The sequence below is a fragment of the Streptopelia decaocto genome, assembly GCF_964273445.1.
Source record: "Streptopelia decaocto genome assembly, chromosome: 6".
Lineage (NCBI taxonomy): Eukaryota > Metazoa > Chordata > Aves > Columbiformes > Columbidae > Streptopelia > Streptopelia decaocto.
Genome location: NC_138660.1, coordinates 20,620,995 through 20,647,747, shown reverse-complemented (window position 1 = coordinate 20,647,747; position 26,753 = coordinate 20,620,995). Strand labels below are relative to the sequence as shown.

General features: G+C 37.3%; 1 protein-coding gene across 1 annotated transcript in view; it reads left to right on the top strand.

Annotated features, from left to right (window-relative positions):
* Positions 1-26,753, top strand: part of CLSTN2 (calsyntenin 2) — a 198,090-nt gene that overhangs the window by 88,475 nt on the left and 82,862 nt on the right. The window contains exon 2 of the mRNA XM_082056323.1: positions 24,859-25,054. Within this exon, the coding sequence (XP_081912449.1) occupies positions 24,894-25,054 (161 nt within the window). The 5' untranslated portion in view covers positions 24,859-24,893. The remainder of the gene's footprint in view (positions 1-24,858; positions 25,055-26,753) is intronic.

Below are 26,753 nucleotides of genomic sequence, written 5' to 3'. Positions count from 1 at the left end.
AATGTCCTGCACGTGAGCAACAGAACGAATTCTGGCTTCTATGGAAGGTGCAGGAATGAGGGATCCATTCCTAAGTGCTTTTTCAATTTTGTGAGCATTTCATTAATGTTTTATTTTGCACTTGAAAACAAAGACTCATAAGCCTGTGACTACATTGTTTGTATTCTTGGTATATCTGTGCCATCTTCTTATGTACTTGCCCTTTTTTTATGTAACACCTGAATATTTGACTTTCTGTTTTGATTATTTGTAAAGCAATCCTCCTAAAAGCTTTTAGAAGGTTTAATTAAGATGATTTTGTTTTGTTTCCACAATTGTTATTTTATTCAATGCCATTAGAATTAATTTTCCTTCATAGATAGTGTTTCGTTGCACCATGTCACACTGAAAGCTTTCTAAGCAATTTCAACTTCAATTTTTTCATTAAAATACACCCAAGAAAAATGAGTGAGGTTTGAGAATAGCTATATTTTCTGAGTTATGTTTCATCTACCAATCTAATTTCATGTGGGTGTATCTAAGTCATCTGGAGCTATACCAGCTACTTGCTGGAACTAGTGCTTTTCCTTCTTCATGGATTATATTTCAACATAGACTTTCCCACTGTTATTGCCTGTACAGCTTCTTGCTTTTCTCCTCACCCGACTCCATTCCCTAAGGAAGAAGAGCTTCATGTCTGTATTATATTCTCCCTTTGCCTTTTGACCACAGTTGTAGAAAAAGTAGGGAAAAAAAATCTCATTACCTCATTTCTGGCTCATAAAATGATGCAAGCCTTCAGCTGAAGTAGACACTATTTCTGGGTTTGGAAACAGCACTAAGCCTGATTTTTTTTTTTTTTTTTTTAATGAACAATGAGCCATGTTCAGTTGTCACCAACAGCAAATCTCCACAATCCATAAAAAAAAAAATAAAAAAAAGAGGAAAATAGGCCTTCCAAATCAAAAACCAGTAAGAAAAAGAAAAAACCTAAACCTAAACTTTTCCTTGTCAGCCTCGGAACTGGAACTCCATCTAGATTAGTTCCTGAGACATGTCACTAATGATTTTTCTGTATTTACATATGTTTATATGTAATCTTAGAGTCTTCAGTGAGATTACAGACCTAAATTACAGTTAGTCTGTGAAACTGAAGCACAGATGAGCATAAGAATTAAAGGGAAAGTCCAACTAGTATTTGCTTTTGCATGGGTGGGTTAGTTATGGATGTGGAAAAAAACATTGAAAAGGCTTTTCTAAGCCCCTGAGGGTTATGTCAAAATGTGAAGACTTGGGGTTGGTTTTTTTAGGAGTTATTTTTAACCTGGCTCAGTTTGCAATCTGTTTCACAACTCATTCCCATGAGCATTTTTCTGTGAACAACTGAGGAAGAGGCATTTTGAAGCATGAGGTGAGAAAAAGGACACGACTGTGAGCTGGTGTCATTTGGCAAGCTCAGTAAGTAGGTGTTGTCTAAGAAGGGCCTTTCTACCTCACTAGGTCACTGGGGAAATAAATTCTGGGTCTTAAAAGTTTCTTTTGCAGCAAATAAGATGGTGAAATAAGAGGATTGGCTTCACCAGCCTCACTGCCTTATCTAATGTGGCCCCACATACTGGAGCAACAAATACAATCACATTAGAGAAATGCTAATATATTTGCATATTGATTTGAATGCAGGAGGAGGAGGAAAGGAAATCTGTACAGGCAAATACAGGTAATTCAATTACTAATCCTGTATACAGAGGACATGTTTTATAGGCAAATAATTTTATTGATAACTTTACATTTGTCTTTTTTGCTTGCTTAGTTGATTTTTGTTTGTTTTCACATAGTAAATTGCTGTCTTATGAGATTGTTTTACAGGTGTTTTATGTAGGTTCAAAAGATTTATCTCCTCTTCTCTTTTAATTAATTAAAAGAAAGTGTGTTTTGGTCCTCTGCTCTAATAAAATAATGGAAAATGTCTAGGGGCAAGGCAATATCATTATTAATGCAGGTTTTTGCTTACAGATTTAAATAACTCTATACAATGAAAGAAAAGAATGATTATTCCTTTTTGTGAAAAAGGTCTTATCTGTCCCTTTTTGTCAATCAGAAAATATGAACTAAAATGTAAACTCCATCTCGAATAATTTTTGATCTTCTGATATCTAAAAAAAAATCCTAGTATTGCTGTGTTAGTAATTTGCAAACTACTCGTGTACTGTATGTTTTTGAGTAGTAAACAAATGAATACTTCAGCAGGTTTTTGTGAAATCCATAAATCACAAATTTCAAATTATTTTAGGTTCTATTTTTGCTTTTTAAAAGGCATTTGCAGGCAAGAACTGCTGGGCCAAAATGATCAACTTACTGGCATTAAATTAATTTTCCCATTTACTTTTCATGTTCAGTTTCAGCTGGCAACACAAAAGCCAATGAAAGTATTTATGGTTTATTTCTGCAGATTTTACTTTAAGTAACTGGAGAGAGACGTAAATTATTACACTAGTAATGTGTGTCAGGAACTAATGAATTCCAGATGAAAAATATTACCCTATTATGTGGGGTTGTATCTTGACATTTCCTTTCCAACAATCATACACCTTTTATTTCTGGCCATTGTATACTCTGTTTATTGATTTTTTTTTATTATTTTTTTTTTTAAGAGATCCCAGCACTATTAAAATAATCCCTATTTCCCACACAATTTTATTCAGGACAAATAACCTCTTAATGATGTGTTTCAACCTGAAAATAATATCAGATTTGTCATAGTTTTAAACCAAACTGTATTTCAATATGATTCATTATGTAGACCTCCTGGAAAGAAAACAGGTTTTCCATTACTAGCAAGTAGATGTTTTCTGTCATTATGTAGGGACCTAGCTGTTCTCCCAATAACGTTAACATGTGCATGTACTCTTTTATAAGGATAAAAATGTAGGATTGAATTCTAAGCTCAACTTCCACTGTCATCAGTGACTAAGTTGTTTTTAATGGCAGTTGAAAAAAGATGGCGGCTTGTGTCCTACATATTTCTGTATCTCAGGATTTTCGTGGAATGGATCTTAGTAATTCATGATTTTCACCTAGAATCACACTAGTGAACTACAGAATTTCAGTTGTACATAAGCTGGTTTACATTTCCCTCTGCCAGGAACAGAGAATAAACTCTCATCTCCCAGTCTTGCCCTTCTTCCAGGCTTATTTATTTCCAGAATCACAACTCAATGCCAGAGCAAGTTGGTTTAAACTCTGGAGTGACAGCCTCTGGAGGCCTTTCTCAATTTACTCTCAGGAAGGAGAAGGGAAATGTGCCTGACCTACCTTCCCTCTCCAGCAATTCCTCATTCATTCTGTATCTCAGACAAAAGCCTTCCACCAGCAGAGGCCACCTAATCTTGTAGAGAATGTAGTTTGGTGCTTACTATTCCTGCATGTTTCTGTTGTCCTCCCCTTTCCCCGTAATCTTTTTGTTCAATTGTTTATAAAAGGAGAAATAGAGGTGCTAAGTAATTGTAAGTAATTTGGCTAGATGAATAAATGTTTACTTTCATCCTAAAGCATAAATTCCTTGAGATCACATCCCACTTAAATATAGGTCGATTTTTTAACAGAATTACAGAATTAATTAATGATGTCAGCTAAATTTCTGTGTGGATAAGGTCTTGCCACCACCTCAGTTTGATTGTTCTTGAGAGCTGCTTTTGCGTTGCAGTGAGCTGCCCCCTAAAGCCAAGTGCAGCATGAATCAAATAAGCTTCCTGCTAAGGACCCAGTCAAAGATCATGCTGAAATTTTTAACTTGTGCATAAGTACATTAAATTGCTGCAGTAGAACGATCTGTGAATTGAGCCACTAGACTGGTTGGCTTTTTTTTTTTAATTCCTGGTCTATGATAGTCTTAGAAAGGGAATTCCAATGCGTTTTTGGAGACAGCAGTGATTTAGTCCACGTTTATGAAAGATAAGGAGTGAAACTCTGATATGGTGTAATGAAAATTCATGGATGATTTCTCTACTTTCAAACTACTTTTCCAGTAGTACAACTACTAGAAATGGACTGTATTCATAAGTGAATATTCCATTTATGAATGCTTAATTCACAAATGAAATACCTTTGTTTCTAGCATTAGAAGTTCATTTTCTCACACTGAAAAGAAGCCATCATTTTAAATATATGGGTTCATCTAATTATAAGCGGCCATATTTTACTTCCTCCATGGAAACAAAAACATTGACATAGCAGTTGGGGGAGTCTCTTCAGGCTGAGTTTTCCATTCTGCTGTGTCATTTTACCTGTGTTGAGCTGGACTCTCTAGCAAATGACTTTGCTGCAGGAAATCATGACTGACTGTCATCCTCTTCCCTGGCCAGGTCTCCAAGGCCCAGGCTGGACTGCAATATGTTGTGTATGATCTCAGGTTCTTTGTGAACTCTGCAGTTTTGTACAAGTCCCAGTTTACAGAGCTGTCATTCCAGATTTCTTGTTGGTGGGCTGGAGAAAGAAATGCTTGCCCTAAATTTAATGGAATGGAATCTCTTAATTTTTTATGGCATTTCCTATTTCATGGGTAGGAGTTGGCCAGAGCAATGAATCTGGCATTTACATATAGAAACTTGGTTTCAACTTTAGACAGAGACTTACTGCAAAGTGAGAAAACATTGCAAGGAATCCTTTTCAACTGAACACAATTGTATTTTGAATACTGCGTGAACCCCTGAGAAGTATGAAGTGACAAATCATACTTTTACCAGTCCTCCTGGTTTTCTGGAGTGAACTTTGTGAAGAGGACATTGCATTCAGAGCCCTCTAATGGCTAAATGCAAGAAGAGAGCAAGTATTTAAATTGTGCTTGTCTTTACACTCTGCCCACAGAGTGACAATGCATTTTAAATTCTGTGGGCTACCGGGCAGTAAAAAGTCTTATGCAGTATTTTATACAAAAGCTGTATTGAGAAGATTTTGACGTACGCTAGTACGACAGAGGGTGCACAGAAAGCAATTTTAAACTATGATTTAACATCATTTAAATATGGATTTCCCATCCAGTCTTCTTCCACATAAATATTCATTTCATTATTTCTTTTAAAATGTATTTAACTCCATGAATCAAATTTTCGAAAAGATCAAGAAGATTCCATTCTGCCATCTTCAAAATGTAGTGGATTATTCCCAGGTTCAGTCCACCAAGACACAATTATGATAGAAGTGTGGAGTAGAGTTACTAACAAAACCAGTAGTTGGCAAATATTGACTGACTTTCTGCAACATAATTTGGTTTTAAATATCTGTATACATCTGCTGCTTATCCTTTTCCTGCCTAATGGAAAACACATCTCAAAATCAGTCTCCGTATACTAAGGAACAGCCTGTCATATGAATGAATAAATTAAAGGCAACTAAAGCAGGGCCTGTCAATTACTAGGAGCATTAATTATTCAATTAATAATGACTTAGTTTAAATCTTGTTTCAAAGGCATATTGCACAATGCAATTCATTAACTTCATTTGAGGTTTCAGTCATGTGTGCTAATTGAATTATATGTATTTTGGCATAGAAGAATTTCCATTATGCTCTCATTCCATCTAGTTCTCATCTGTCTTTCCCAAAAAAACTGAAACCCTGCCATTAAGGACACTCCTTTGAAGCTTGATAGTGGGGCATATTAAAATACGTATTACTGTGCAGACTGAATTGTACTGTGGATTAGCTAATTAAATGCTAAATGAAAATCCATGGTTATTTTGAAATATATTTAATTTCCTACTTTCTCTCTTCCCTTTTTCTCTTCATACTTTTTTGTAAGTTCATTGTTGGAAATTTTACTTCCTCTATTAAGTCTCTTAAACAGAACCCTTTAGTGTGTAGTATAAAGTCCATATGTATAAAAATGCGCCACTAACATATTACAGAAATCGTATTGTATGTATTAATCCTGTAAAATATATTTTTCCCCAAGTTAATGAACTGGACAATAGAGAAAAGAGTGTTAGAATGCATTTTAAGTTTTAATAAGTGAAAACTATTCCTAATCTGGAAAAAAAAAATGTTTTGTGAGTATTTTGGTTGACAATGAATTCTTTTCCATCTCTGTTTCCCATTTTATGTAAATATGTCTTAAACAAATAGAAATGTTTGAAAGTTAAACCACCGTGCAAGTATATGTCCAGGGAAATTCAGTTACCACTGGCAGAACAACAGAAGTGCTCAATTCAACTGGATATATTAATGTTTACTAACATGCATTCAAATATATCCTTAAATTGAACAAATTGCAATCAAGATCACTTGATCAAATCAAGGAGATGCCATACTCTGAAGTGCAAATTGGTCAGTGACATATGATCCTGTTCCAGTTTAAGCTTTGTTTTAGTCTGAGAGTGAAAAATATGTTGCTGTGTGCTTCTTTTAGGCATGTAGATGCAGTCCAAGACCTCATTCTGGCAGATCCAATTTCTCTAGGTGCTCAGCCACACTCAGAACCTCACAATTCCTACAATTAGGCTATAGTTTCTTCATTTCTTTAATTTTCAGCAATCTTCGATTGCTTCCTGTCCTCACCCATATATTTTCAGCATGGAGACCATGCAAGTGACCTTTAGGTCTCATTGCTACCTGTACAGCCATTTCTGTGACATTAAATCGGAAGAGGTAACTATGGCATTGATTTCATCCATGTGATTATCACCTGGCATACACAGGCAGAAATGACATGTGCTGTGTGGCCATAACCATGCAAAATTTCAATGAGTTATAGAAGTGTTCAGCATACTTTCCATGTGGTTTTTTTTTGTGATCACAGTCTGTGTTTTTTGTTTTTTTCTTTAACCTTTCTTGCTCAGCTGTCTATTAAAGAAAGTCTCAGAAGTACATGATCCATATTAATGGACTGCAGACATTTTGGATCAAACATCTGTTTGTCATAAACATATTGTTTCTGTCTTTCCAATCAACATCCTATAGAGCGTTGAAGGAAGCCTGGTGATTAGGAAAGCTATCTTCCGACGAAGCTTTCTGTGACTTCAGAGATTTGCATAGCTCAGACTAAGAATTTTTTTAAAAATTTTTAAAAAATCTCTTCTGAAAGAGCAAATAACCAAGGTTTAAAATACAATTGTGATGGCAATGATGTGGGTATAATTCACTGTTTCACTAGTGGTTTCATTTCATTTTAAGTTACTGATGCTGTATTTTACTTCCTATTCTGTAAAATATTGCTTACAGTCTTTTATGGGGAATCGGCATGGATAAATGGGTTCAAAACTGCAAACTGTTCACTAGGAAAGCTTATAGAGAACCAGAAAATAAGTACTACTATCAGCAGAAATCTGTTCTGAAAAATGAATCCATAGTAGCTGGAATGATAAGATGTATTTACTGCTAGTTTAACTATATTTAGAGCAAAGTATTGAATCATTCTTTGAAGAAGATTATTCTGTTCTACTTGAAGAAGAACTCTCTATGAATTTCATTCCTCCTTGGGTAATATTGAAGAGGACATTAAATCCACAATAGAAAGCTGAAAGCTGGATAAAAAGAAATCTTGAGAGAGATGTTCTTTCCTAGGGAAGTGATTATTTTTATTTTTTTTGTCTTCCTCTTGGACAGTTGATACCTATACATAGTCAAGACTCAGCTGTCTATGTGTATTACATGGAAAACTAGCTTTTTAATGATGTTCCTACTGTAAGAGCTATTTGGTGGCTGTTTTGAGATAGAAAGTTAGGCTGACAGAGATTCCTCTAAAGCCATTTGCTTGAGTCATTAAGATGGATCCTACCAACAATAATTTGAAAATCTAAGATGAAGTATTTCTCAGGTCTGCAATCTGTAATGCCCAGAGACTGGAAGTTGGTTCAAAACAGGTCTGTTCACACCCTTCTATCCTGGGAACTCAGCAGTGGGCTGTCGGACATGAACCATTTTTAGTCTTTCCATAGCAAGTGCTTTTTAAAGAGAGGGGAGGAATAGCACCAAAATATTCTCTAAAGGAAAGTGTCATATAATTTATGATGATTGGTGAATTCTTATCCTCATAATAGAATGAATGTTAGGCATGCTTTATTTTTTTTTTTCCTTCTACATTCACATTTCTGTTCCTGTTTGGCGGGGTTGTTTTCATTGGTTTTGTTTTTTGTGTATGTTTTTGTAGGGGTTTTTTTTCCTCTTTGGTGGGTTTCTGGTTTTGTTATTTGTTGTTTTGGGGTGGGGTTTTTGTTTTGTGGTTTGGGGTTTTTTGGATATTAAAAACACGTATCTTTTTCATTTGCAGAGTTTGAGTTCTTATTCTGAGCAGGATATACTCGTTGAAGGAGAAAATGAGTAATCTGAGTCTTTCAGCTGTGACTGCTTTATACCCTATGTGTTTTTTCACCCATTTTTGCTTCTTTATTAGCACCTTTCACTTTTGTCAGCTAGAGCAGATTGAAAACTAATGGTGAGGTCCAGCTGCTAAGTTAATTCTGACAGAGAACAAAATCATTTTGGAGTAGGCAAGTAAATTCCTCTGCAATCTGATTCAGGACTCTTGGTGTGAGAGACATTGTTTTATTCAATTCAGGCAGAAGTCTGTAGTTTGAATATGGAATACTGTCAGCAGTCACGCTCTTTGAAGAGTCAACTAAATCTTCAATTAGACTACATCACCCCATTATTTGTATTTACTGGTTTTAAATCAGCTACCAAAAAAACTTGAAGAAGAAAAGCTTCACAAGGTTATGAACAAAAGAAGAGGGACTTGAATAATTTAAACAAGCTCCATGAAATAATGGGATGCAATGCACTGCGTGTGATCAGCCACTACAGTTCTTTTCCTTGTTGTCAGTCTTTTGATCCTTTGCCTGACATGAGACAAAGGAGTGGCAGATACAGAAAACTGGGTAGCTGGAGCAGAGAGGAATGAGCTGACAAATCAAACACCATATCAAAAGAACTACCAAAAAACAACAAAATAAGGAGTCACACACCTCCAATCTATCACACCAAGAATCTGAGACTGAATATGACTAGTGGGAATGGTTAATTTTCTCTTCTCCCTGTAGTTTTAAACCATTTCTCTGATCGTTTTTTTTTTTTTTTCTTTCTCATTTTTAGAGATTTTGGTTTGTTTTGGTTTGTTTTTAAGAAAGAAAAGAAGTTCCTTATTAAAACTTCACTTGCTAACAGGGAGTGAGGTTGCCAGGTCTGTGACTGTCCTCTCACCCAGAGGAGAGAATAATAGGGCTGTGTGATTAGTATCCTTCTTCTCCACTGCAAGACTGTAAGAAAGACCTTTTATGTGCTCCCACACTTCCCGTATAACAACATATCCTTTTATGAGAGCACTAAAAAAGGTAGCACTGTGTAAAGATCAAGGGATTAGTTCTGGCTTCTTACTTGTGGATCTTAGCGAATGCTCTGACCATAACCATTGCACAAAAAAAATGACATGAAGGACTGAGTCCTGCAATAAACATGAGAGTGAACTTGTCTGCCAGAAGGCATTAGCTAATATATTTTCACAATACTCTCCTTCATGGGTAGTTATTAGAAGAATTATAAACATCTCAGAATTAGAAAATGACATGCAGTGACACACTAAGAACCTGTATTCCAGTTCTCAGGTCCAGTATGACCCTGAAGAATCCTTTAAATTGGGATAAGAAATTTGATAGGAAGTCCTGCTTAGCTAATACATGCTACCCACACCTGGGACTGCGTGTATCTGCCAAGTTTGTTGAACATGTCCAAATACTGATTTCATCAGAAAACTTGGTCAGATTTGCATAGCATAGTCCACCATCCCATTTTAAAACCTCTATTGAAAGTAAACAGAACACTGAAAAAGGGGGGGATTAGGGGCACGGAGCTGCTGTTAATAGAGCTTGTGTGTATATGTGACTTCAAACCAATTGTGATGATGTTTTTGAAGAAGGGAGCACATTAGAAGTCATGACAGGGGGTTCTTGGTGACACCAAAGTGGAAAGAGAGTGCAGATCCATGGGATTCTAGGTAGCGTGGATTCCTTAGCCTGAACAGGCCCTACAGTGTACCTGCATCTCATTCAGGACCAGATCTTGCAATCTGTGCCTCAGGTTATCCCTTGATGGCAGTGGTCACAAATGGCCACATTGTATTTAGAATGAACACTATCTTAAATCTTCTCCACATACCCTGAGGGTTGATGTTATGAAAGTTATGGAAGTTTAAATATATATTTATATAGGAAATTTAGTTCAAAAAATATGTGTCCAAATTCAGGAAAACGTGACAGGCATAGAATAAACTGTACAATTACTGCCTTGGTATATTCGTGATAGATTGGTAAAAACATTTTGCTGTCTCCGACTCTTGAAAATCTAGCTGTTTGTATTTTTTCTTAAAAATGGCATTATGTCTTGGGGATAACCTGCATATGTTTCTTGTTCCCTAATTTCTCCACTGAAGATGCTTTCCAAGAGATAAGTCTAACATCATTACATTCTGCTATTTACCCTGTGGCAGGTCTGGGTCCATAAACTACAGGTTTCTTTATTTCCATAAGGGTTTGACAGATCTGGATTAGTCACTGTCCTTTCTTCACTATTGGTTCCTTACAGCCTCTTGCCTGAGTTGAACTTGACTATGCCTGGCTCTGTTGAACCTGTCTTGGTGTGGAATTCCACAGATTAATTTTTCTTAGGTTACAAGAACTTAGATTAGAAAAATAGTCTTTCCAATCATGGGGTTTACCAAGTCTGTCTGTAACCTATAGCAAGAAGACACCATGCTGCATTCTCTGCTCCTTCCTGCCCTTTTTTCCATCAGCCTCATTTGCCTTATTGTTTGTTAGGATTATTGTGCGTATTTCACTCCCTTACAGCTGTAAAAATAGAGAATAGCTTTCTGAGGTCAGTGGAACAATGCTGTGAATAAACTGATATGAATGAGAGATATAGTTCATAATTAAAAGCAGAAAAAGTCATTATCCATTCTGTTACCAGATTGTCCTGTACCCGGAATGTAAAGCTGAGAATCAGAAACAACAACATGTTATGGTTTTAATAAAATATGTTATTCTTCTCACCACCTCACCATCCGCTGCCCCACCACACCCAACCCCTGCAAAAAGAAAAGAAAAAATAAAGGCAGGGAGGCAATCCCTGAAATGATGGGCTAGAGCAGAGGGCAACCATGGAAATCATGTAAGCAGCTGGTGTGTGAATGCTTGCATGTTTGCACATTTGTTCCACACTGGAAAGTGAACCATAAGAAACCATTTCAAAAGACCAACTAAGCCTGGCACAAATTTAATAAAAGTTTTAATTATTTCTCAGTGGCACTGACTTACCTGATGTTGATGAGCAGATACCAAGGGTTCATCTGCTTTCGAGCTAGGATTTTTTTATATGTTTGGTTTTTAGTAGCTAGTATTTTTCCACCTGCTCTCTGTAGTATGCACACGTACACAGACGTGCTCTTCCGAGAATTCCCAGAATTCTGAAGGAGAGGGAGCTGCTACACCACCTGAAATGTGCCAAACGGATTGCTTTCAGATATCATTACCCAAACTTGTACCAGTGCCACAGCTGGGAAGTGTTTTTACTCCATTTACAGATCATGGTTTTATAGATGTAAAAGTTGACATACTCGATAATTTGAAAATCACAACTTATCAAAAATAAGTGTTTTAATTACTTTCATTATCATCTCATTTATCAGGCATATAATATTCAAAATTCTTCAAGGGTTATGTGGCTGCGTATCTCTGTACAATTATGGCTGTTTAAGTAGTTATAATCTGATAAGTGAGCTATCATAGTATCTGGATAAGTAATTTTGACAGTCATAATATGCTAATTATGTAACAACTCTGAGAGGATGACGAGGGTTGTCGCTGGGGTTTTTTGCCAGTTGAGGCTGCCTGTTTTCCATTTAACAACAAAACTGATGTTAATGCATTTTGGACTGTTTGAAAAACTCCACTCAGGCGAGATTTACCTCCTTGAGAGCACCATGTTTCTCTGCCTTCCTTCCAGTGCTGTGCCCAGAGCAAGAGGGTATGTGAGTGGGCAATTCTCAGTCCCAAATCCAAGTAGTTCCCAGGTGTTTGCCAGTCTTCATGGAGGTGGCCCCCACCACCTAATTGTGTGCAACTCTGTTCTACAGACCAAAGCCTTGGCAGAAGCATAGCTGCTTTCCTGTATTATTTAATTTCTGCGTATCGTTTTCCTTTGCTGTGGGGTATCAGATGCTGTTGTAATGGGTTTTTTAGCTTCATCCCCTGTCTGTTCATGGGGGTAGAAAAGGACCCTGTAAAGGCTCCTGAGGGACAGAGGTCACTGGGTGGATGAGAACAGGGACAGTTTTCCCACAGGAAGAGCAGTCTAACCTGCGAGAAACTGATTTAAGTGCATATTTAGCAAAAAATGTAGAATTTGCAAACAGAACTCTGTGCTAAGGAAAGAGTAACTGAGTTCTTAAAATACGTTGTTTCTATCTCTTTGTGTTTGATTATTTTCCTACATATTCCATTTGCAAACAAATCATATGCTTTTTCTAAGGGTTACATCTATAAAGTGAGCCCAGACTTACAGAAACAAAATGTTGTATCTAAAGATTCTTAGGCTCTCACTGACAACTGTTTGATCGCTCTGTCTTCAAACTGTGCCCTTAAAAATACTGGTACAATCATGTTGTTTTTCTCAAATACGATTAAGACAGAGGGGCTGGTCTTTAGGCTTTGTAACCACCTGCAGTTTCCAGTGAAGTCTAGAGGATCAGCATTTACTCAATATATCAGGAAATGAGGCTTTTAGTAAACAAGTCTGTTAATTATGTGCAAGAAGCAGCATGATCCAGTTCACTCAGTTTTAGTTGTGTGCTGCAGGGCTAATAGGAGAAGAAACTGTAAACAGATATTTGTGTCTTGAGAGCAAGCAGGTATGACTTTCAAGTAAAGAAAACAAACCAGTACCGATAACACCATCAGTATTGATCATTTATGGAAGGCAACTTTGCACTATATTCATGGCGAGGAAATACCAGTTTTTAAATGAAATCAGAATGTCCCAAAACATATAGGCATTTTCATGACAGTGCTAACAGAGGAGCCGTTTTCAGCAAATGCCCTGGCAAACAGGTGGTCAATTCCTCCTTCCAGAAAACCACTTTTCACCCAGAAACTCAAGTCTGTAAATATCTGCTCTAAAAGCTGTGCTGACACAGGGTTTGCTTCCCAGGGCTGGAGCCAAGCATTCTCCAAGCAGGACTGCCACAGCCAGGGGGCTCTGATTGCCCACTTGTGATGGTGTAAATGCAAATGCAACTGAATAGTGTCCTGTGTTAACCACAGAATAGGCTTAAATTAACTTTACATCTTGATAAAATGCTTTGTTTGTGTTTCCTAGCAGATATTTTCAAATTAATATTATAATTTACTTCAGAAACTGCAAATATAATTTGTTTTTTACATTGTTGAGTAGCAGTAAAATAGAAACTATATAGATATTTATTTGTACTTTCTAAATTGCTGAAATGATTTATTACAGTGCAATTTTCATGGTGTTACATTTTTATTGCTTTATGTTGCACATGTTGGGTTTTAATAGTTGCATCCTTCATCCCATTAATTTCAAATTAAACATTAAATTGCAATGAAAGTTCAGTCATAGCTCCTAAAGCATAAAAAATAAGCTTTGGTCTTCACTTTGTAGAATGAAAGTGGGAATGGAATACAGAATAAGTAGAAAAATAAACTGTTCTCTCACCAAGATCTGTGATATTATGCTTAACAGCATAACAGCATCTGGTAACTGAGAGATCTGTGTTCATTTCTGTACTACAAGGTTTAATTTTATTGTGCTTCAGTTAACCAAGGATAATTTACCCTTTAGCAATTATGGATTTTACCAGGACTTGGCAAGAGACTGCCTTTTGCCATTGCAATCAATGTAAATTTTGTATCCAGTCATTAAGACCCAGGTTGTATTTTTTACTTTAACTCTATTTTCAGGCAGTCTTTCTTTTTTTTTTTAAAGTTGTGTCTCATTTGCTCGAAGGCTAGATACAGAAACATCCTGCTAGTTCACGTTATAAAACATTTAAACGGTTGGGTCTGCAAAGACCCAAAAAAAACCTCCCACAAAAGTCTTAACTCCTAGAGATCCAAGATATAAATAAAGAAACAAAGATTTTAAGTAATTTAAAGGAATATATAATAAATCCAGGAATATTTTAATGTAAAGAAGAAATGAAAATATGTGTACACAGTGTGGTTTGCTCCCTGTTTAAATCAATTAGAATCTTTCCATTGAGTTCAATCCAGTTTCAATTATTCCAGTGAGCATGGGCCTCAGTTTTCCATGAACAGCAAGTGACTTGTTCAGATGCTGATTTGAGGCAGAAGATGAGGGAATGACCCCTGTTACACCCCCAGATACTGAAATGTTTACAAGATCATGTGTGTTTTGAAGGCAAGAAATCTGCTGATTGCAAATTTCTAGAAAGTCCGAATTCCTAGAAAGTAGTAATTAAATCCAAGGATGAAATCCCAAATCTGTTATAATCTAGGACAGGTGCTACAGGTTTTCAGAAGGGTTATCAGTCCCAGTCTCTTAAAGTATTTATTTCTAATAGGTTAAAAAAAAAAAAAAGCACAAAATGCAGCTGGGTGTGATGTCACAAACAGCTCTCAGACTGACAATGCCAGAAATGGGCAGCAGAGAGGGAGCAGAAATCAAAGAGAAACAGCAAAGTCATTAAATATTTATAACGGAGCTGGTAAAAATATGGTTTATCAAAAATACAGTTTTACTGAACTAGAAGTATTTTGTGGGTGTTTTGATAGTTCTGTCATTTGTGCAGTGCTGATGGGTTTTTGCGAGAACTGAATTGAAAACCTGACCTTTCTCTGAAAACAGCTATTTTGATGCAGCTCAGTTTCATGAAAAGTTTCAAATAGTTTTTAATTCCACATTGGGAAAAAAGCTAACATCATCTTCAAAGCTGCTGAACAATATGATTTATGTCCTCTGTATAGCTCCTGCTCAAGCAAAAAGATGAGGGCAGCAACCAGGATAACATCGAAGAAATACAGCCAATAAGTAGGGTTTTTTAGTGTGTTAGATGATAAAGAAGCACAAAACCCAGTGTGTTGAGCTTATTGTGGCTTTGAATTTACTGTTTAAAAAACAAACCTCCTTGCATAACTGAATAAATAATACGCAGGAAATATCCCATTGTAAAATCTTAAAAGGTACAGAGCTCCTGTTTTTACTAAAGAGTTCTTAATGGTTGTTCTGTATCTTTAGGTTCAATGCAGATGTGGTTTTTATATCCAGTATAGTTATTTTCATATTGATGAGACTATTAAAAAAAAAAATCCGATTTTCTAAATCAGAAAAGTTACTTTATACTACTACTAATCATACCATTACATGAAAGAGTAATGTTTGCAATCAGCCCGAGATTTACTGGTGCACAGCACTGCCTACCATTATAAATACTATGTCAAGGGTCTGTGCTTCTGAAATTGTTTCGGTGGCTGGAGTCCCATCTGAATCCCTGAATATATCAGGACCTGTTTTGGCTGACACTCCTGTGTTAAAAAGCAAGGATCTTACTAAATTCTGAGTAGGTATAAGCTAATGTCTCAGAAAAATCTGAGATTTTTGTACTGCTTAAGTATTTGTCTGTGTTGTTATTAGCACAGTCAAAAGCTGGAAATAAGGAACAAAATATCCAGTCACAGTTGTTCAAGGACAGCTCCAGAAATAGTGAGGTGTAGTCAGCTCACACAGCTAAGGTTCTCACACCTCTAATGTGTAAAATATTAAGCTAAGGCAATCCTACACACAGCTGTGGTGGGGAGTCTGTCTCAGATTTGTGTGCTTAAAAAAACAGGTTTTCTCATGAACTGCCTGTGAGTGACAAATCACTGCAGACTTTTTCTGCATAAAATGCAATTGTTTACTGTCTGAACTATGGTAAGTGGCTGGAGCTTTTTGATGACTTATTGGTAATGGTGAGGGGAGCAACCATATGCTTAGGAACAGTACAGAATAAAATGGCACTGATACTTGTCTTTATAAAGGCATGACAGGAAATAAACTGTACAAAAAAAAAAAAAAAAAGAAAAAGAAAAGAAATGAAAAAAGAAAAAAAGAAGGAGGATGTTGTAAGGCTTAGAGGAGTAAGATAAGCTGAATGTATTTTTTTTTAGAATAATGATAGCAATTCTAAGTGTCCACACAAATTAGAATGCAAATGATCTTGTAGTGAGAGATCTGCATTTACCTTTTCTTTGATGAATTTATCTTTGCTATGTGATTTCCATTCTGATAAAAGGCTAGATGTTATAATTTTGACTGTTATTTTTCATTCGTGATCGATGCTTTGTAGTAGAAGCATTTGTGCCCAAAGAAACTCATCATGTCTACGGATCCAATCCAGAGGATGTCTTTATACTTGGAGCTGAATATTTCAGATTAAAGACAGACAAGTGGAAGTCAAAACAAATGGGGGAAAAAAAAGCTGTGATGAGGAGGAACCATATGTTATTCTTGTAACAATTAAACTCAGTGCTCTACTTTACTGCACGTCTGCAGGATGCACAGATTAAACCCTTGTGCCCAGGCTCCATGCCAAGGTTGAATTAATGTTCCTAAGGTTTTTACTTAATCTGCTTCATAAGAAGAGGCTGTAGCAGAGTAAATATTTGAGTGAAAACCTGGGGATGTGCAAGCACTTTACCCCTTTCCTAACCTTTAACCTGTGTTCTCTGCCACGTGTGGTTTTGTGGGCATAAGGTGAAACAGTCCTGAGATACGTAATGCGTCTCTGACAAGAGTTTAGGAGCCAGTGAAAAGATGCAAACTGCATAATTTCCATTTTATCTCACTTCATAGGCTGCCAATGTTCCATGGTTATCCAAAAGTATTTCATATTGCTCCTCTCTAATGCTTATTTTTGCAAACCTGACATGTCTGCATACATGCTTTGGAGAAAATTCTCATTAAAAAATGGTGTTCTTTGTCCTCACTTCATTAAATATATATATAAATAAATTACAGGTGGATCTTGCTGTCCTTTCTCATGTCTTCTGTGCACATCCAGGGTGCTCTCACTCCAGACTTTCCAGCCATGACACATCCAGGAGTTGGCACCTGTTCATTCAGGTCCAGCCCTGTGCTAATGTGAGTGCTGGGTTTCTTGCTTAGAGCTGCTGGCATCCAACTGTCTGCAGACCCCCACATAGCCTCAAGTGACCACCTGTTGCTCTCAAGTGATTCTGTAATGCTTTTTAATGGCGTTCTGTTAATCAATCTCATCTTTCAAATTCCAAACCTGAGAAAAAAGAGGGTGAATGGCTATCATAAAATATTGGCATGCTGGAAGAAGGACACAGGACTACTGTTAACAACCTGTAGGCAATCACTTTTCTGTAGAGCCCAATAGTCATTTTTGGCTTGGTCTACATATTGGGGATTATTTATATTGGTTGTTTTTGCAAAACAGCCCTAGCTCCTAGTACTTACTTCTCCTTTGCTTTATATGGTTAAGTCCACTGCTTATAGTATGTCCTTGCCAAAGTTCCTGATATAAAACCTCAAGTTAAAGCTGCCTGATGCCCTTGAGTAAAAAGAAACAGAAAACTGAATTGATCATCCACTGTGTGCTTTGAATTATCCAACTATACCCCAAAACAATACATTTTAAATTATTCAGGGGAATAATTTTAATAAATGCAACATTTTCCAAGCTTCTTTATCTCAGAAATTGTCTGCCTTGATATAGGGCCCCAGGGAAAGTGTTTTAATTAAAAAGTAAGTTTTTCTGTCAGTCAGCTGAGTCCTCAATAGACTAAACAGCTGCTGATTTTCTAAACTGATTGTGACATGGTGCTCTCTATATAGCAAAAGAGAGACAAACCTAGTAGGTCAAGTTGGTGCATCTGTCCTGCTGCAGAAAACGTTTGTGTTAGGTGTGCCTACCAGCCTGTTGGAATTCCGTAAGCTGTACATATTTGCTAGCCAGCATTCCTAATCCTAGGTCTTTATTTAATTTTAAATTCTAGTCACGTTATACATCATTAGCTACTTTTATGTATTTTATTAGCATTTGTCCTTTAACAGCTCAGCAGTACTTAGTGGCTAGGAATCATTGCAAGCATTATAATAACCGTTGTAATCTTACATGCAGAGACCTCTAGGTCTCTCTTATAAAATAGGTTCACTTTTTTCAAAATATATACACAGTAAAATGGGTCAGTGCCTCACCGGGCAAGTTATCTCCTGCTTCTCTCAGTCTAGACCTCACTAACCTAGAGGTGAAATAGCTTCATGATCCATCTTTCAGACACAGATGTGTAATTAGGGCAGTGGTAGCATCTGGGCTTCTGTGTTCACTGCAAGATGGCTGGCTGAAGCAAAGTGATGCTTCATCTGCTGCAGTAGCAGGAAACCTGCTGTCACTGACTGCAAATGTTGCAACCTCAAGTGAAACACTAATCAAATAATGCAGGTAGTGTGTGTGAAGATGGTGAAAACATAGATCAGAAAATGACCCAACTGAGAACTGACTAATTGTGCTCCACTGAGCTCTTGGGGGATAAAGTTCCTTTTATTCATTTGGGGTTTTTGCAGGTTTAACTGCACAGCTGCAGGATTATTTTTCAAATAGCTCATAATAATGTGGTAGTCTAAAAAATGGCAAGGCACATATTTCTCAGTAATGATCACGTAATGGTTAAAGAGGCTGTGCTATGCCTTATAGCATTCTAACTAGATTGGACAGCTGTTTCTCTGTGTTGAGGGTATGTGTGTGTGTAACTCAGATGCACTGCGGAATCCACAGGATGCTTGCAAACGTAAAAAATGAGGTTAACAAAAGCCTTCCACTGTTGTAGTTACACATGGACCTCTATGTATTGTTTATGATAATATATGGTTTTGTACTGTTCTTAAAATCAAACCTTGTTGCTTTCTTTCTCTCTTGAATCTTGCAGATTTCAGAAAGATTAAAAGATTAAGAAATGTTTGAGGTTATTTACAATATAACATGGATATGTGTTTTGGAGGAATAAATGACAATATTTTATATTTCTATGCTTTTAGAATAGAGGATATAATACAGAGAACTGTATATTCATTAGTTAATTAACCACATCTTTATGTGCGCAAACCTTTTTTGCCTTGTTACATATTTTTGTGATCCGTCTCAAAGTTTATTGCAGCCTTCAAATAAGCATGTATCAATTCTCCATCATTTGAGCTGAAGTGCAAGGGTCTCTTGTGCAGATCCTAATGCACAGTGTGACATGTTAAGCATCTAAGCAGTGGTGGTCTGTTTTCCAAAAGTGCAACGCGGTCATATATATCTCACTATAATTGGAGCATGTCCATAAAAATTACATTTTTTTAAGCAACCTTATTGAAACAAAATTGTAGAGTAGGTTTTTCAGGTGGTTTGTTGCTGAGTACATTAATGACCTAAGTGATTTCCCTGGGAAGCTTACCATGGAGCCAGGAAGAACCCCAGATATGACTGCTGCTTCTGTGCTACCCACAGAGCTATCTTTTTATCCCAAGCAATTGGTCCCTGCTTCAGCAGAAAAATGAAGCCTGGTTGGTTTGGTGTGAGCTTATGGCAACAATGAATCACCTGAAGTACAAGTGCAGTTTCCTTCACTTTCCAATTTCAAATCCATAGGAACAGAATAGGAAGGGTAGCAGTGGATTTATGCTCTTGTTTTGCAGAGCTTGTTGCCTATAAAATTAGATATGAGGAAATAACAATTTTTGTGTTTTATTAAGATATAAACACCTCCCTCTGTTTATGATGTCAGTATCACTTCCTGGATTTTAATATGAGTTTAATAGCATTGACTTCAATGAGCTGGAAAAGCATATATGGTAGTTACTGCCTTATTTTTTTTTTCTGTCCTTTAAGATATTTTACATCTCTCTTTTTTACTATTATTATTATTTTCCCAAACAACTACCCTTTCCTCCCTCAAAACATAATCTTCTATGTTTTGCAATTATTTAAATGGTAGGTACAGCTTATGACAGAAAACTTGTCAAAGAATTAAACCTCCCCAGTGGTACTGAGAAACTCCAAATGTCAGCAGCCCTGCACTGCAGGATTCCAGACCTTTGAGATCTTGAGTCTAACCAGTAACCTGGCACTGCCAAGTCCTCCACTAAACCATGTCCCTAAGTGCGACAGCTACACATCTTTCAAATTCCTAAGTGAAGTGACTCAACCACTTCCCTGGGCAGGCTTTTCCAACACCTGACAACCCTTTCCAGGAAAATCTAAGCCCCCCTTTACAACTCCAGGCCATTTCTGCTTGTTACTTGGGAGACTGACTACCACTCTTCTACAACCTCCTTTCAGGTAGTTGTAGACAGCGACAAGGTCTCCCCTCAGCCTCCTTTTCTCCAGGTTAAACAGCCCCAGGTCCCTCAGCCGCTCCCCATCAGACTAGTGCTCCAGACCCCTCACCAGCTTCATTGACCTTCTCTGAACTCGTTCCAGCACTAAAATGTCTTTATTGTTGTGAGGGGCCCAAAACTGAACCCGGGATTCGAGGTGAAGCCTCACCAGTGCCAAGTACAGGGAGATGGTCACTGCCATGGTCCTGCTGGCCAGACTGTTTCTGTTACAAGCCAGGATGCTGTTGGCCTTTTTGGCCACCTGAGCACACTACTGGCTCATGTTCAGCTGCTGTCAATCAACACCCATTTTCCCCCAGGCAGCTTTCCACTCCCGAGCCTGGAGTGTTGCGTGGGGTTGTCGAGACTCAAGGGCAGGACCCAGCACTGAGCCTTCTTAAATTTCATACAACCAAATGAAACCACTTAGTGATTGCTGATTCACATACAACCATTTACTTGTATTGACTATTGATGAAAATAACTAAATGTCAGAGATCCCAGCTTTTCATTTGAAGTCTTCTGTATTCTTGGTCTAATGAAAGCTGAAGAAAAAGCAGAGGTAGCTGTGAAAGGCAAAATAAGCATGCAATTTTTTTTTAATAACTTCTGAAATTGACTTTAAATGAATAATTCTGTGTAGTTGTTAAAGAAGTAACATTGGGGATTTTTATTTCTACTGAAAGAAGCATGAGTTTTATTTTTATATAAAAAGCAGTAATTTGCAATAAAATTTGGTTGATTAAGGTTTATAATCACTAAATCTTGCATGTAAATGTTACTGAATATTGTCTTTAGGAATTTTTAAACAGTGGAAAGTTTGGTTGGTTATATTTCAGAAATTATAAACTGTCAATAGCTTTTTTCAGGTTATTATAATTTTTACAAAGGAAATTATATGATTATTATGCCTGCAGTAGTAACCTATGGATCTCTACCAGAGCTCGCAACTTAAAATAATGCACGCTTCAAAATTAATATGTGCTAATGGCTAATGCTAGCCTGAATGATTTAAAGAAAAAACATAATGTCCAGAATTTATTTAAAATATGGATTAAAATGAAGAAACTGTTAGTGAAGTTAAACCCTGCAATCAGAAGATTTTACAGGAAGCAACTGGAAACCCTCAGGATGTACATCCTGCCCTGGGAGAAGAGATATTTTCCTTCTACCCTGGGTGCAATTGCTATAGGGTTTCATTGGTGTGCTTCTGTCTTTATGTGGTATCACCAAATTATCCCTATTTTATTGGCTCACTGCCACCACCATTTTTATGATCCCTCAATCATCCTTTATGCATCTGTTCAGATACGTTCAAATGAAATTAAAAACAAAGCTTGATATTTTGCTGTGTTGTCTGTTGAGAGGAAAACAATATCCCAGTTTGCCCTTTATTTATTTCACACTTACAATGGAGAAGGGAAGTGGGTGATGCCAACGTCCTGAATGTGGTAGTTCTGCAACTTAAATTGTGAGGCTGAATAAGAGAGAGACCCCATCTCCCGTTCCTCAAATAAGTTTCATGACAATATATATCTAAGAACCCAGCAAATAATATAAGCTTGGCACAGTTCCTGTTGGCACCAGGTAGGTGGGTCTGGGGTTAGCTTAGCTGGGTTTAAATAAAGCCCTGTAGCTCCATTTAATAATGAAAAATATCATATTTTAAATACAGTATTTGTAATGCCTATTATTGGTAGTTTTATGTATCTGTACATATGTGTGTCTCGCAATGTAATGTTGACCCTTATTTAATTTTCTGCTTTGTTATGGCTCTTACAACTGTTATAGTTTCCAATATAGTCATTAAGGAAGGTACCTGTTTAGAATCATTATGATTCCTCTATATTTTCATTTTTCAACAGTGTTAAATGATTTATTTGCAAACAGTAGTAGAATCCTTCTGAAAAAATCTTACTAGTTTTTAAAAACATACACAGTTGTTTTCATATAATTAGCTTTCTGTAGCCAGAGTCTGGGAGTCCATGTGGTTTTTTGCAGTGTGTTTACAAATATTTCCCCATATCCATGCAGCTGTCATTATTTTATCGTTGGCAAATGGAGATGTAAAAGACAAAATTGAGTTCTGTATAAAGCTGGAGTATCTAGCATAGGAGCAGGATATAGAGACTTCTAAAATATTTGCTGAGATCTAATTAGAACAAGTGCTGCTTCTGTGATTGCTTTGCATCAGGCCTCTGCATTTGGAGAGGAAACAGTGATCAATGTTTGAACTAAGACTGAGAGAACTATTTTCTGCCCTGAGCTATTTCTGTTTTTTTAAGAACAGGAGGCCTGGATGTCTGCAAATTCCATAATGTTTACAGTCAAACAGTGGATCAATAAAATAATAAACACAAACCACTGAAGTTATTATTTTTGTTGATGAATTGTGCATCTGAGGAAAACTTTCTTATTAAGAAACTATGGAGGCCACTGTTATAGAACACAACAAATAGTATTTTTTCCATCAGACTGCCCATATTTACACTGTTATTTTCATATTTAGTTAAAATAAAACTGAAATCCACAATAACATGTTAGCTTAATGTTTCATTTTGAAGTTGCAAGGAAATTATAGTTTTTTCTCAAAGGTGTGTGTGACAACTTGAGATACAAACTCAGTGATCAGTGTCCACAATCAAAGCTGAACAACTGGCTTCACTTCAACCCTCTCTTAATCTTATGCTTTGTTTCCTGTGCAACAGTTCATAAACATTGTGGAGCCTACTTTTAGGAACATGCACAGTATTAGTCTTTTTGGAGTCAGATTCTCATGGTAAAATCTATTCCTTCTTCCACAGCCCAAATATTTGAGCTCATTGAGGGTGAATGAGAGCCTGGAAAAGACCACAACTTTTTTCAGTCTTGGGAAACCACACCGCTCTCCCATGCCACTTGAGGGAGTGGTTGCAGCAAGCAAATGTCCAAACAAATACTTAATGTATTTTCCCAGTGCCTTGTAATTACTAAAACAACTGTGTGCAGATCCTGGAAAGACATTCATAGGCTTGATTATAATTGTTAAGTGTGGGATTCATCTGCCTAAATGTCAGTGTATATAGCTGAGCTCACCTTCAGCTCCCATTGTAATCAAGAAAAGCTTATGAGGTGGTAGTTGAGAGAATATCCTAAAGAGCTGGTATTAATACTAAGTTTACCTAATCCCCACCCTCCCCACACACACCTCCTTCACATTTTTTCTTTCTCACACGTAATAGGAATTATGAACTCTAACACTTTTAGAGACCCAGTGTATCCCCTTTTTCTCTAAAAACAAACAATATATTCTAGAAAAAGAGAGTGAGGAGCCAGGCTTGAATTAGAGGTCATAGATTTACAGTTAGTTTAGTATATGGCAGTTGACTCAGATATGATTGGCAAGGAGATTTCCAAAAGGCTACAACTGTAAATTGGAAATAGATGGAAAAGGATTATGTGAGTGGGAGACAGCTTTGAATCTATAATGCATGGCCCAAGACTGACTTGCTCAGAAAAGAGCATGTGTTTAATGTGTCATAAAAATATTTAAGCCGCATTGGTCTTTATATAAATATTTTATTTTTAAAGTTGGATTCTGAAGTGGCAAAAAATGAATTCAGCATGCATATCCTTGCCATCAGTATGAAGGATAAAAAAATGAATCACTAGAAACTAGGGGGTTTTTTTCCCCCCCTTCCAGACTCCTATTCTCATAAGATTTTTTTTTTTTTTTTATGTTATCTTTTGTGTCCAAATAATTTTTTTTAGTCCTTGGTATATCATCTGTTTTGTTATATAGTATTCCTCTGAGAGAAACTATAGATCTATTATATTAGGAGGCACTTTGGAGGCAGAGTGAGTTGCTGCCAAGAAGGCATACATGTATGAGAGTGTGAATGTCGTGGGTGACCGAGATGTCCAAAACGGACACTTGTCTGTGTTCCTTCAACTGCTTCTGCTCCAGAGATGACATATGTCTGTAAATAAAGCAAGATATATTTTGAATGTGCCCATGTTCTGCATCATTAGGTTTTTTTACTGTTGGGAAACTAAACTGCAAGAATCTGAACATCTGCTACCACCTGGCAGCTCAAGTGGCTCAAGGAAGGAGAGCGAGCAGTCAGAAAAGACCACGTCTAAGAAATTCTCTATTTTTTCCCTCTGCTATTTTCTTTAACTAAATACAGTCTTCTTAATTTAGCTCAAAAATAGTTTAGGTCAACGTTGATGTTAGTGCCATATCTAGGGAATAGACTTTAGGGCTTTAACAAACCATTTAGTAGTGATAGGGAAGGAGGGAAGTACGTGACCAGAGCTGCACTCACCACATCACACGTACAAGCATGTGGTCAGTGGCCCTTTTGGATATATTCTAAACCGCTACCTGAGTGTGTGCTTCCCTTATCTATAACAACATGTGTAAAACAAATGAATGCTACTTCATCAGTGTCACTCTAGTGCATAAGACACAGACCTCCCTGGTTATGATTGTTTTATACTATTCCTCGCAGGTGAAATCTGTGCTTTTAAAATCCATGGACAAGAAATGCCCTTCGAAGCTGTTGTGCTAAACAAGACATCTGGAGAAGGTCATCTTAGAGCAAAAAGTCCTATTGACTGTGAACTGCAGAAGGAATATACATTCATCATCCAGGCCTATGACTGTGGATCTGGACCAGGTGGAACAAACTGGAAGAAATCTCACAAGTGGGTGAAAATGAAGATGAATTATTTTTTCCTTTGGTATCCATTTACTCTACAGTATATATCAGATTGAAGGGCTGCTTTTTATCTCATAGTAATGTAGAAGGCAAATAAGATGAACCATTGTTGCAACAGTCCATCCACTTTTTATTCCTTTTGGGAAATATTTTTTCTTTCCTGCCTCTTGCAATTTGACCCATTCTGCAGTGGTTGCATTGAAGCTTTTAATAGGATCCCTGTTTAAGTGGAGAAATGCATCTCAGTATTTTTTCATTAATCTCAGCATCTCAGTTTATTTTCCCATTCTTGTTTTCATGTTAAATACAGTGACTAAGCAGATCATCTGGGACACATAAGTCAGCATTTAATTGATGCTTACAAATTCTAAATAGATTTTTTTCTCTGTTAACCTCACTTAAAATGGTAAGAAAAGAAAAATCACCTTTTGTTTTTTTACTATGTACGTGTATATAAGCTGCAGCAGTGTTGCCTTTCCACAGTGTGTTTCTGACCTCAGCTTTTGGACAGCAAGTCTCAGAGGAATTCAAATCCTCTGAAAGAGGGGGTATTGAAGGTTAGTAGATGATACTTTTTAGTGTGGAGCCAATTTTCTGCATAAGCTTGAGTGGCACAGAGCCTTTTTCCCCCTTCAATTCACAAAACCAAGCTACAGACCATTTGTCATTGAAGACGAATTGAATTCTTGTGTAGATGTATAACTGCTGTACAAATTGTTCATTTTGCTGAGAGCCATTTAAATAAATGATTAATAGTAATTATTCTTCCTTTTGCCTATCCAGGACACATTACAATTAAAAATTTAATTAGCTCTGTAATGCATGCTGAACTTTTTCAGGATATACTGGGGCCAATATTATTCAATATATTCATTAACAATTTAGACGAGGGAATAGAGTGTACTATCAACAAGTTTGCTGATGCCACTAAGCTGGGAGGAGTGGCTGACACGCCAGAAGGCTGTACTGCCATCCAGTGAGACCTGGACAAGCTGGAGAGTTGAGCGGGGAATAACCTAATGAAATTTAACAAGGGAAAGTGTAGAGTCCTGCATCTGGGCAGGAACAACCCCAGGTTCCAGTATAGGTTGGGAAATTGCATATTAGAGAGCAGTGTAGGGGAAAGGGACCTGGGGGTCCTGGTGGACAGCAGGATGACCATGAGCCAGCACTGTGCCCTTGTGGCCAGGAAGGCCAATGGCATCCTGGGGTGTATTAGAAGGGGGGTGGTTAGCAGATCGAGAGAGGTCCTCCTTCCCCTCTACTCCGCTCTGGTGAGACCACATCTGGAATATTGTGTCCAGTTCTGGGCCCCTCAGTTCCAGAAGGACAGGGAACTGCTGGAGAGGGTCCAGCGTAGGGCAACCAAGATGATTAAGGGAGTGGAGCACCTCCCTTATGAAGAAAGGCTGAGGGAGCTGGGTCTCTTTAGTTTGGAGGAGACTAAGGGGGGACCTTATTAATGTTTATAAATATATAAAGGGTGAGTGACACGAGGATGGAGCCAGGCTCTTCTCGGTGGCAAACAATGATAGGACAAGGGGTAATGGGATCAAGCTGGAACACAAGAGGTTCCACTTAAATTTGAGAAAAAACTTCTTCTCAGTAAGGGTGACAGACACTGGAACAGGCTGCCCAGGGGGGCTGTGGAGTCTCCTTCTCTGGAGACATTCAAAACCCGCCTG